A 13,242-nucleotide genomic window follows, 5' to 3' on the forward strand; every position below is an offset into this window, starting at 1 on the left:
GTGGCTATGAGGAGAGCTGCATGATGTATCGATATATTGTTTGTGCATCGTCATGGCGATGCACATGTGTGCAACAGTCACACGCAGAGCCTGCGATGTAGGAGCCAAATGAACTCATCTAATTAATCTCAAAGGAACCTGACACACACTGTGCATGCAGACTCTGCATGTGCTGCGATCCACCAGTCACATTAGTTATAATTCAGTGTGCCAAAGCAGACTGAAAACTTGGTGCCAAAAAGAAAAACAGTGTGAGGTATTTGGAATTAGTTTGGCTACAAGAAGGATGATATTGACCAAAGCGTTCTGTGCCACAATGAGAGGTAACACAACTAATTTGTTTGACCATTTACGTTGGTAGCACACAGCCGAGTCCTGCACAGGTACCCGCCCGTACCCGCCATACTTAAAACTGCTTCCAACCCGTTTTCCGACAGTAACTTAGCACAAATTACATTCAGCACCAGAGCCGGCACGCTACAAATTGATACCGACCGGCACCTGAAGGAAAATTAGACAGACGGAAGTTTTAAAAATGAAAGTAAGCCAGTGTGGGGAATGGGAGTTCTGAATGAGCTCACATGAAATGTAAATGCTTATCATTTTGTATATTTATGTAGATGTGTCATTAATAATGATGGGTTTTTTGTGTGTTTGTTTGTTTTGCACGTGATGCCTTGAAAATGGCAATCGCCCGAGCTCTCCAGGAGTCTGACCCGATCTATCTGCAAAAGGCAGATGAAAAAATGCAAAGTTCACATGAACCCGAGGTGCATAATTTTCAACCCCTACTAGAGCAAACTACTAGGCAGGTTACTCTAACCCCTAACCCTAACCCTAGGGTTGGGGTGAGCAGTACGGGTAGAGGCAGGCCTGCCAAGACTTGACTAAGTATCAGCCTCAAAATGGCTCCTCCAGGAGCATGTTTCGGGCCCTCTGTAGTGTACCCTTACTCTAACCCTAACCCTGGAATTGAAGGGAAATGTAGGAACACAAGACCTCATTTTGAAAATGTCCCAGAAATGTGGGAACATAGGTCCTAAGTTTGGGTGGAATCAGCCTTTAAAAAATAATGAGTCAAAGTGGCATTTGGGTGGAATCAACCTTTATAAGTATACATAATGAATCACAAAGTATTATTTGGGTATAACAAACCTTCAAAACTGTAACTAAAAGTATTAAACCAGGGTTCTGAAACTGCCTCCACTGCTGCAGGATTAACTGTGGTCTTGTTTGACAGAAGTGTAGCTCAGTGCTGCCTCCTGCTGGTGGAGATGTGGGGATTCAACATTAAATAGCACATTATAATTCAGAAAAGGGGTGATAAATGCAACATCAGGGGCTTGTTTTCTGTATATGTGTGCAATTCCAACAATAGATAAATCACCGATCAGTTCATCTGTCCTGCAAGCCTCCTCTTCAGCTCATCGTTCTCTCTCTGCAGAATTTTATTCTAAAGAGAAAAAGGCAAAAACGAGAAAGACGAGGCAGATTGTGATGAAAATGCACCAATGGACGTTAAAACACATTTTGTTTCCTTGGGAGCTGGTATCAGTTCCTGGTTAATTCAGCCATGATGGTACACTGATAACCTATTTGGCAATCATTTCAAATATACAGAATACAGAATAAAATGAAACATTTGAAGGTAACCACAACAGACCTCAGCCCTGATAGTAAAAGTGGAACTGCTGACCTTATGCCTGAGTGCCTCCACTATCAGGTCTCGTCCTCCCCTCACGCTCTGCTCCTTTTTCGAAGCTCGGAAGGCGTCCCCGATAACCGAGACGAGCACGTGAGACTGAAAAGCGGCAATGAAATTCACCCCATTACACTTATAACCTGAACATCTCATTTAACTAGAGCACAATATTCCTCTCTGGTTTGTAAACTGCATTATTGTTGGAAGTTAGAGGAACGGTTCACTCAAAAATTAAAACTCAGTTATCACTTATTCACCCAAATGCCTATGGGAAGTTGGGTGAAGTTTTGTAGTCCTCAAAACATTTCTGGAGCTACACAGCAAAGCACAGTTGCAGCATTCTCCTAAACAGCTGAAGTAGATGGGGATTTAAAAAAAATGTTTTATGGGCTACAAAACCTCATCCAACGTTTCCTTTGGTATGAGGCTGATTAGACGATGACTGAATTTTCACTTTTTGGGTGAACTTATCCTTAAATTTCAGTGATCTGTTCAAAATAGATACACTGAACCACCGTATTTGTCCTGCAGGGATTGCTGCTATACTCACAAGCTTCCTGCTCTGGAACAGGTAACAGTGGTACATGTCTGCGGCGGGGTGTCGCGCCACAAAGCCAAAGACTTTGGGCGAGGATGGCAAGACGGCACAGAAGGAGATGGTGGACAGAGGACACGAGTACAACAGAAACTGAGGAAGAGAGACAGTGAGAAGAGTAGAGGTGATGGTTCGTGACCAAAGAAAGCGAGACGTGCGGGATGATGACTGCTACACTTTTTTTTCCCCACACACACCTTGGTTTTGTTTTCCAAAATGTCCACCCCACTCAGCGTCAGGAAGAGATGGACTTTGCTCTTCTTCGCTGCCTTTTCTGACGAGTATTTATCTGGTGTCTGCAGGTGAGAGGAGATCGACCGGGCGTCACGTCTGTTACTACATCTTCCAAGCCAACACATATAGTTAATAAGCTCTGATAGACCTCATATAGTGGATACAAACATGGTTTCCCAGTACAATACAAGCCTTCTAGGCATCCAAGTCAAACATGCAACACACTGTGGCTTTGTTTGCCATGTTGGAAGAGCTGCATCAACAACCTCATAAAATGATATCCAAGCAAAGTCTCCCTGTAATGGAAACAAACAGCAATTAAAACAGGATGCAAGTGGTAATAACCAACCTTTAGACTCTCAACTGCTTCATCCAGGATCTCTAGACCATCATGGCGGACCACCTGAACTCTGCCAAGGAACTACAGAGAAAGAAATACACATGAAGCAACACGGAAAATGGTGTTTCAAACAAGGCTGAATATCAGCGATTGGCCCACAGGAAAGACAGCACTGATATGACAGATTCATAACACATAAATCTAAGGATACATTCAGCATGTTTCAGAAATGTTATTAACATATAAGTCATGACATTGAAAACCAAAGCTGTCCTGTCTTTGCTTTCCCCTTTCAGAAAAAAAAAAAAAAATGAGGATTCACCTTGACTGTGAAGGAGATCTCATTATCATCTTCTGATGTGTCGCTCATTTTAACACGTCCGGTACCAAACTACAACCTGCAGGCAGACATAAACATAAGACTTAGACACGTGCTGATCAGAAATGTTTCAGTCTCCTAAATCATTAAAGAAATACTGTAAATTCATCTTACCTTTTGTAAATACGCGTTAACCAGAGTGCAATTGCCGTCTTATTGCAGTACAAATGGGCAGGTGTAAAGTCTGCCGGAGTTAATGAGTAACTGTCATGTCCTCCTTATTGCCCTTTATCAGATATCCATGTTCCCTGGACACACCTCATGACCATTGAAGGCATTTTCATCACAAGGATGTGGAAATTGTGGCCTAAAGGAACAGCCTGTTCGAGATGGTTTAAAGTCGATTTTTAGACTTTTGAAAGCAGTTTGTTGAGCTGTTATTTCTTGTTAGAAGAAACACACTTCTGACGTTGAAATTTCATATTGGGAGCTTTCTGTGGCTCAACCTCCAGGGGGCCGTCAACGCCAGCCATAATTGTGCTCTTCTTAAATGTAAGCAATTATAATCAAGCTTTATTTTGAACTAAAATACTCACCTCAGATACTTATAATAATACTAATTAATACAAAAAGTGTGCAATTATTTTATTGTTGCATCAGTGTAAAAAAAAAAAAAAAAAAGGTGAGCTGAAGAGGTGAATGTTAGCCAGCATCAAATAATGATACTCCATAACATGTGAGAAAGAGGATGATGTCAATAATAGCCAAGATGTCCTGTATGTCTTGATGTAATCTAAGGGCCTAGTCACTGGACCTTTTCAGGGGCCCATATATTTCTGTGGGCAGATTCGGACCCCACTGACACAAACTGAGGTGTTTGTTTATTTAAGCTTTTCCTTTTGGGCTTGATACGGCTATTTTAAGGAATTTCTTCCTGGATAGGTATGGAAACATTCAGGATTGTATGCATGTTTTCTTGTGAGTTCCCACTCTGTAACTGGGGACAGCATTTGGTTTTATAAGCATTGTTTGACCAAGATGAGGCAGTCTTATAAAGGAATATGTCAATTATTTAGAATGATGTGAACTGAAATATAAACATGGTTTTTGTCATGTAAGCATTCATTCTTGTGAGTTTTCAAGAAATGTAATGTGAATAAACACATACTGTAGATTCACTGAAAAAAAAACACAAAACAGAACTTCCATACCAACTTTATTTAATATTGGTTTACAGTAAGTGCCACTCCATCATTCCTCAATCATATATATATATTTATATTAGCAAGCGCAGAAAGACGATGTCAATGTCTCAATCATAAGCTTGTGAACAGCATTATAGTTGAAGATGATGATGATTGTGGCCAGAGATGACATGAGGGGAAGCCTAAAACAGACAAACACCTGATCAACTTTCCAAAGATCACGCAGATCCTGAATTAGAGCAGTTAGACCAACTTGAAAACCATTTCACACATGAAGCAACCAACCACATTTTACAGAAGAGATGCAGATTTTGGTCGGTGAATGAAGATTTCAGACAGTCGCTGATCAGTTATACAAAAATCCCGCAATTCTAAGATAACGACAGATCTCCAAAGCGTGTATTTGTATATGAGGAGTGGTTTATCTGCACTACACACGAGTCACAGGAACTAAACAGAAATGTTGCTGCTGATTGGGAATATCTTATCCGTTTGTTTCAGGCTCAGTGTTGCTGCAGATGTGAGAAAGTGACAGAGACAGACAGGTGGTCAGTGGACTCTGAAGTGGACTGTAGATTGGTGAGAAAAAACAGAGAAAGTTCCCTTTAAAGTGAACGACTGGAGAAACAGCTGAGATGAATGACACCATCCATTCAGACACTGATGGGACATAGCCAGCTTTGTTCTAAGGTACGGATAGCATTAAGTTAAACCATCTGAGATTTGTTTCCTGATTTTTTTTTCGACAATTTTATTTCGGGAGAAACAGCAAAAATGATCTGTGATCATTTAACGTGAGGCTCTGTTCCATCAGTTTATATCTGTGTGGCTGGTGAAGCGACACTGTGGTCCTGTTGATGGGGTCTACGAGTCGTTGACAGACATGGTCTCCATGGCGTTGGGCAGGTCTCCTTCTTGCTTCTTCTTCTTCCCTCCTGCCTGTTTCTTTGCTTTCTTAGCCATCTCCTGATCAATAGGAGCGGGCTTGACGAACTTGATGATCTCAGTCAAACCTGCAGGGTGAGTAAAGAAAAAAACAACAGTCTTTCATATGAATTTAAGAAACATTTAAAAAATCTTGGAAATGTGTTAGTCCTAACCACCGCATACACGTGTCTGAAATCAATTCAACAAGTGTGAACAACATTGCAACAGTGTTTCACAACTTCCCAAATATCTCCTGAGGTTACGCGTGTTACAACTGATTGAAACTCTACATTCCTTTGTGACTTTGTTTCACTCGTAGACTAGAATTTCATGCAGTCTTTCAGAAAGTTTTGGCTAAATTGTGTGTCCCCTGAGTTTATTCTGTCATCAAACAAGTATCTTATATGTGTGTAGGCATCAGTGACATTTCAGTCAGATTGCCGATAAATTAATTCAATGTGCTAATTCAAAATGTTCTACATTAGCTCTGATGGACCATACTGTCACACAAGAACAATACTTTTAGAACAAAGTTCCATCAGTGGTTGTTCTAAGATTTTAATTTTTTTAATACAAATTAATATTGGTGCCACATAACGTTTTTTAGTCTTGATAATAACTGGTACCGACCTTGAAAAAGCCTCATCAGTCAACCCCTAGTATGGTGTGCATCTATATTTAGCTTTAGTTTGAAACACTTTCACATATTAAGACGAGAGTAAAGTGCTTACGTTTTGAGTGCAAATGTAAGCCTTAGGAGTAAAACAGATTCAGTAACGCTTAATGCACCATATTGAGGTCAGCATTGGATATCAGATTTTTGAAGACGATACTGATGTTTAAAAATCCAACAACAATATATTGTCTATGATAATTTTCCTTTTTAAACACAATCTTGATATTGATCCCTAAGATTATTTTTCTTTTTAAATGGTGATCAAAATAAGCATTTTGAACATTTAACAGTTTAAAATCATGCTAGTGTCTTTTTTAGTGGACCACATTTGGATTAGGATTCCACAGGAGCCAATGTAGTCTCATGTAAGTGGGATTAAGAAAACAGTTCTGCACAGGGCTCTACGCTGATGGACCAACTACATAAGGATGATAGGGTCTCTAAATGACCACAAACTATTAATGTGCTGCAATTTTTTGTTTCGTATTGACAGATAAAGACAGATATCACTATATCTTAAATAAGCTAACATCAGCCATCAAGCTCTGAGTAATACCACGTATTAGTCAGTAGTGATTAGAACTATTCCCACTGTGCATTAGGAGCAAGTCACCACTTTCTACTAACATTCCAACAGCTTATTCTAGATTATTTACTTTTTTTTTTTCACTGACCAAATCACTTCATTAGCAGGTATGCGTTTTCTTTTTGAAAGAACACAACACACACCAGATGTGAAAACATTCAGCACAGCTTACCAGGAGGCATGAAGTCCCTGAGCTTTTCTGGAATAATGATGCCTTCTTCAGTTTGGTAGTTCTCCAGGATGGCGCACATCACACGTGTGGTGGCGCACATGGTTGCGTTCAACATGTGCACGAACTCTGCCTGCGTAGCAGACAGAGAGAGGAAGTGTGTTACCCATGCAGCTACAGAGAGGGAGAGGATAAAACATCTGCCATGTTAGCTGCCAAACTGAATCCAGGTCTTTGTGGAGATGCACAGCTGTGTATGACAGATTACTCACCTTGTCCATCATCTTTTTGGTTTGTCCATAGCGGATGCGGAGGCGCCTGGCCTGGTAGTCGGTGCAGTTTGAGCAGGAGACCAGCTCTCTGAAAGCACTAGAGCCTGGGAACCAGGCCTCCAAATCCAGCTTCTTACTGGCAGCGTGATTCAGGGCACCTACAAGGGCATACGGAGAGTAGAGTTAGCATAGTGTGATCTTCATGTGAGAACTTCCCAGCCTCAACAGAACATGATTTTTGTAAATGCTGGGTATATAATATTAAAATACCAAAGACGAGAGCTGTGTTACTATGAGAATATCAGGCTGCAATTAACTATTGATTTTATCAAGCCACAGTTTGACTTATCATTTAGTCTCCTAAATGTAAGAAAACTGTGAATCAGACTTTCCAAAAGCCAAAGTTGTTTGTCCAACAAACACTCCAAAACCTGAATAAGAGATTCAGTTTGCTATCCCATACAGAAAAGCAGAAAAGTCACAATTGAAAAACTGGGGACTTTATGGTAGTTTGGACTGAAAAAAGGAATTCATTCATATATTATTTTTAAAAATGTAGCTTTTTCTGTAATGTAGTTCAGTTTAGTAAATACATAACTGCAGTAAATGGGTATTAAAGCCTGTAAGACTATTTGATTCAAAACTCTTGAATAAAACAAAAAAAATACAATCAGATCTTTCAGTTTTTTATACTTTTCAACAACTTCAGAAGTGAACTACGCTGTGTAGTAAGTGTGTCAGACCTACCAGAGACGATGTTGACGATGCGATAAGGAATTCCTAGTGATTGGTAGAACTCTTCTGCTGTTCCAATCATCTCATCAAACATCTCCCAAGACTTGCCGTCATGTGGGGAGGCGTACACAAACTGCTCGATCTACGAGGAGTGCCAAAACAAATCCAACATTTAGTCCACTTACTAATAGATATTAATCATTATTCTCAATTTAACTAATTCACTGAGTGCCTGGCAAAGAGTTAATAATAATTTAACAAATCTAATAATTTGATTAAATGTGAGGGAAAAGTAATATATAACTACACTATAATGCCTTGACTGACCTTCTCAAACTGGTGCACCCTGAAGATCCCACGGGTGTCTCGGCCATGGGAGCCCACTTCCTGTCTGAAGCAGGTGGAGAAGCCAGCGTAGCGGACGGGCAGGTCCTCGGGTTTGAGCCACTCGTCTCTCAGGAAGGCTGCAATGGGCTGCTCCGAGGTAGCAATGAGGTACTTCTCATCGATGGTGCTGTCGTCTGACTTCTCACTGCTCTTACCGATGACCTGATATAAAACGCAAACAGGGGTTGAAGAAAAGAGGGCAGAGATCCGTCTGTCAATGTGACTGAAGTTCTCAAGGGCCAGAAAATTGATTCTGAAATATTCTGCAGTTTGCTGCGAATCATTTTCATGAGTCATGATCCATGCATTTTCATTCATTCATTGAAACATTGGCCAGTGAAATATATATTCAGTCACTACAACCCTGTCTGTATCTATAGTGATGTGAAAAGTAAGAACATGCTAACCACATACAGAAAAGAAGCAAAAGAGCTGACGGATGATAATTAAGCCACTGTTTTTTCATGCAGATGCAGAAACTGGTCGAGCTCTGTGACTAGGTGACATTTTCAACCACATTCAGGACAGATTTTTGGACAAATCAGGTTCAGTGTAAGGTTTAAAGACCTTCACACAAAATACTAATTTTGATAAAAAGAAATCTAAATATGGATAAATGAAAAATGTTTGTGGCAATTAAGCCATTGTTCAAATTTAAGACTATTTGAAGAATTTTATGGCAAGCACTCTGGCCCTTAAACATATCACTTCTTGAGTAGGTAGAAACATGTTGAAGTACAGTGCCATCTATAGTGGCTGTAAGTGAAGTGACATCATTTTAGATCTGAACGCACCACTGTAAAATCTACAAAGTGCAGCTTTTTGATTGTGCCTCAAGATGGCACCGCATGGTCAAATGTGGATCCCATAATATCATTTCAAAAGAATGTTTTAATATAGTTGGTGTTGAATTTATACACTCAATAAGAATAGATTTCCCTCATTTTTCTGAACATTCCTGTTCACTGTCCAGGTTTAACTCCAGAACACACTTCGTGAAGTTAAATATAAATTAAGAGAAAAAAAGTGAAGGAATCCAGCAAAAGCTTCTGTACCTTGTACAGCTCTTCATCAAACTGGCTGAGCTGGGCGACTTCCTGCATGACCTCTTTCCTCATGAAGAAGGGTGTGTAGAGCATGGTGTAATTCTTGCTGTGGAGAATCCTTAAAGCGTAATTGATCAGGGCCTGTTCCAGGAACACCAGTGGCCCCTGAACACAACACAGGAGAGGAAAACAACTCAGCAGCTGGTCTCTTTGTTTTGCAGGTAAGGAGGCGGTCAAAAAAAAAAAAAAAAAAAAAAAGGCTTGAGAAGGAATGTTGGTCGACAGTGATTAATTCGTGTCAGGCATGTGTCAGAGATTATACTTGAACCCACCTTCAGAAAGTAACCTCTGCTCCCGGCTACGATGGCCCCCCTCTCTCCATCAAACCCATCGATCATGACAACCAGGTCAACATGGGAGTACTTCTTCTGGGTGGTGCAGTCGCCCCAGGTGCGCTCCACTTTGTTGTCTGCATCCTGTCAGGAGGAAAACAAAGGAAACATTAACTTCTGATTGGTTGAAGGTGTTTCCTCTGGTTAAACATGTTACCCTGACTCAGTAGCCCTTTTCACACAGAAAAGTTTGCACTGTGGCTCGTAAAGAGGCTTGAGAGTATACCTCATGATGATGATGATATCTGTGGGGTTTTTTGTTTTTCAAGGCATTTCCCCGATGTCCCCCCTGTCATTCTGAACATGTACCCGCTGAATATTTATACTCATATGAATGCTGTTAGAATGTGTTGTGAAAGAGATCTTGACCCACCAAACATCCTGCAAAGTTTCAAAGCTACGTTTTTCACTCTAAATGACATAAGTACATATTCGCCATCAGTGAACAGGATTCTGTCTGACTCTGTCACTCGCAGGGACGGAGGCTGTTTTCTGAGGGAAAGTTCACTAAGTCTCGGTCAGGAGGGCTGACCGTCATGGTGATTTCAACACAAGCACTTTTTACATTTTTTGCTCGGGACAGATGCAGTTTTTTGGGCAGAAGTATCGGTAGAACAGACGCTTCTCTGCGTACAGCTGTGGTATTATTTCCCTCAAATAAGTTGCCAAAGACACTTACTACCGTACTTTTGTTTGGTCATGTAACTTTGCTTTGTCGGACCCTTTCTTTATTTAGTTGAGTGAGGGACCTGTGCAGTTATCAGACTGTCCGATCAACATGCTGGCTTATCCGTTCGCACCGGTTTGGCTCGCCAATGCTGCACCTCTGATTGCATCGAACAGTTTCACCCCTCACCGCCTCTGAGACATTAACACAGAGGTGGAGGCACAGAATTGGCGCAGGATCCCTGCTGTGACTCTTTCTTTCTCTCTTTAACATTACTCTAAAGTGCTTGAAGGAACCAGAATTTGGCAAGGTTCAGACTGATTTAATGTCAATATGTACTCTACAGTGCCAATGTAATTTTTTTGGTACCCTTAAAAGTAAACTTACCTCGTTTACACTCGTCATGCTAGGCTTGAGGTTTTAATATTTAGAGTACAGATAATATGGTAGTATTGATCTATTCTTCTAACTCTTAGGAGGTAAGCTAACAAGCATGATGTCAAACTGTGCACAAAAGTGCAAGTCTCACATTTTAGTTATGAATAAATAATTATTTATAGATTAACCTTTAATGAAAATTATTGGCAGCTAATCAACAGCCTAACCGCGAATACACATAATAAACATAAAACAGTACAAACGGGTCATAAAAGCAACTTCTGCTTCCTTGTTCACAGCAGAGTCAATGTGACTGATGTTTACACACCTCATTTTTATAAAGACGCACACAAGCATTCTCTCCTTTTTCTTTAAAACATGCATGCATCTGTTATTAAAAAGTACTTAAGTAAGCATCATATTTATAGCTTGTAAGGCAGCATTAATGATTCATCTATTTAAGCCTCTTTAATACCACCAGTACTCCCTGTATCTTATTTTGTGTTTCTTACACCATCACCTATTCAGAGACAGATTCGTCTTTAACCGGACACACATGCGCCAAACCACTCACCTCATCATTGCTGATGGGTACAGACGGGTGCAGAAGGTTGCCAATCTCCCTCAGGTACTCGAAGCGCTCGGCCTCCAGCTTTATCCTCTCGCTGTCACTTTTCTCCACGGCCTCGTCCACCAACAAACGCACCTTCTTGATCTGGGTAACTGTCAAGGCCTGGCGCAGAAACACGCAAGCGAGGAGGGAAAAAGGCAAAGAAAGAAATTCGGCAAATTTGAATTCTGCGTCCGTACAGGTAGGTGTAAGTGCATGAAGCGCAGACAATCGTACCGATAGTGTTTCAGCTGTTAGGGACTCCAGGTTCTGTGCTTCTTCGGGTACAGACTCGTCCTCCCCGACTGGTTCCTTCTTCTACACGCACAACATAGACGGGTGTTAAGCAAGGGAACGAACAGTTTAAAACTCCCTCTCAGAAATGGTTAGTGGACACATACTGGCAGTGTTATTTCCTCTCTCCCACTCTACATTACATGAGATGGGGATCTGTTTATTCATTCGGTCTCACAATGATTCTGTACCTTCATTTTCTCCCCGATGCTCTTGCTGCAGAGGTTCTTGGCTTTGTTGAGGTTGTCTGCAGTAAAGCGGCCTGTCAAGGGGACACATCACAGTCAGTGCGTGGGGCTGTGCTGGCGAGTGTGTGTGTGTGTGTGTGTGAGTGAGTGAGAGATCGAGCTGCGGTGGCAACCTGCTGACAGGTGTAACTGTCAGTAGCAACTGCCCCTCTTAAAGTAAAGAACGATGATAAAAATGTAGACAAACTACTTTAACTCCTTAAACTATGTCAACAAAATCGTGCACGTAATCAAGTTGCATCAGATTCACAGTGTCTGCAGCTGCACTGCAGGGCGAGGTTGGCTTGACACGGCGCTAGCTAAGATTGCATCAGATTGCACGTTATTAACCGGCATCGCTAAGCTAACCCAGCATTAGCCAACATTTTGTCTGACATATGTTCGTACCCTTTTGAGAATGTGTGGTTACACATTGTTACGCATCTAACTGTAGAAAACTAATGTTAAGTAACGACCGTAAACTACGTGCAGGGCAAACATATGTTTAATTTGACATCACTGAATGGTGTTAGCGGCCCTAGCGTTAGCCCCTAAGCGTGCTGTTGGCTTCCTGTTAGAACATCATACCAGACTCCACTCAAATCTGGCTAGAAATTGTTGCCCATCATACTGACATAAATTGGCATACTACACGAGTTATTCTTTTACACTTTGTTCAAATAATGTTCACTGGTAAATACGGCATGAATATAACACACCAAAGTGACACAGTACTACTTTAATAGTTACATTTCAGACCACCGCAGTGTAGCGGAGGTTCGCCACATTACTTGTGTAGAAAGCGAATTTATACAAATAAAATTAATTCTTGATTACTATTTTAGCATTTCAAATTCCCGAATGGAAGATTTGGACATATAAATGCGTAACGTTTTTTCAAGTACCAGATGGAATGTAAGAGTTGGTTGTATTCGCATACTTAGTATTAAATAGCCGGATTGTTTAATGGGATTGGGTGTGAGCTTCTCTCCAGTGGAACATACACTGACGCTACGCTAACGTTAGCATTGTTAGCCACCGCGCTTACGCTAGCTGCCTTGACAGAAAGAACTGAATGAAGATTCGCTTACATTTTCTCCACTCTGTGTCTGCGGCGACCAGTTTGTCGACAAGTGTGACATCTTTAAACCTCTTCCTTTGGGTCTCACGGACGATTTCTGGATCGCCGCCTTTGTCGGTCCGAAACAGGTCCAAGTCGAGCACCATCTTTCCACGCTGGCTGTCAGAGAGAGCCTGAATGAGCTCACAACGTTGACTCTCTAACCGGGTTGCCAGATCTTGTTTTTCAAGTCACTGCAGCGTAACTGCAATTTTAACTGCTACTTGTTCATAGTTCATATGAAAAGTTCGTGATTTTAAGCAAAACGTCACCAGCACACTTTTAGACGCAAAGTAATTCGTTTTCTTTAGATGAGGTTGATACTTGAGATAGAAAGAGATCGGAGGTTTTACTCCGGCCT

At 41.1% G+C, this 13,242-nt stretch overlaps 2 protein-coding genes across 2 annotated transcripts; both read right to left on the reverse strand.

The window, feature by feature from the left end:
* Positions 1 to 1,088: 1,088 nt before the first annotated feature.
* On the reverse strand, positions 1,089 to 3,497 carry LOC119022234 (PTB domain-containing engulfment adapter protein 1-like). Its single transcript, XM_037102872.1, has 7 exons — positions 3,365 to 3,497; positions 3,194 to 3,269; positions 2,881 to 2,952; positions 2,495 to 2,593; positions 2,253 to 2,390; positions 1,697 to 1,801; positions 1,089 to 1,453 (listed from the first exon to the last, which is right to left on the reverse strand). Exons 2-7 carry the CDS (start codon positions 3,239 to 3,241, stop codon positions 1,391 to 1,393), a joined length of 525 nt encoding a protein of 174 aa, XP_036958767.1. The 5' UTR covers positions 3,242 to 3,269; positions 3,365 to 3,497; the 3' UTR covers positions 1,089 to 1,390.
* An 892-nt stretch (positions 3,498 to 4,389) lies between these two features.
* Positions 4,390 to 12,988, reverse strand: sars1 (seryl-tRNA synthetase 1). The gene is made up of 11 exons (XM_037102941.1): positions 12,853 to 12,988; positions 11,726 to 11,796; positions 11,478 to 11,558; positions 11,205 to 11,363; positions 9,526 to 9,669; positions 9,203 to 9,358; positions 8,088 to 8,309; positions 7,773 to 7,902; positions 7,026 to 7,183; positions 6,757 to 6,886; positions 4,390 to 5,408 (listed from the first exon to the last, which is right to left on the reverse strand). Exons 1-11 carry the CDS (start codon positions 12,986 to 12,988, stop codon positions 5,260 to 5,262), a joined length of 1,536 nt encoding a protein of 511 aa, XP_036958836.1. The 3' UTR covers positions 4,390 to 5,259.
* Between the last annotated feature and the right edge of the window lie 254 nt (positions 12,989 to 13,242).

This window comes from Acanthopagrus latus, chromosome 7, assembly GCF_904848185.1.
Source record: "Acanthopagrus latus isolate v.2019 chromosome 7, fAcaLat1.1, whole genome shotgun sequence".
NCBI lineage: Eukaryota > Metazoa > Chordata > Actinopteri > Spariformes > Sparidae > Acanthopagrus > Acanthopagrus latus.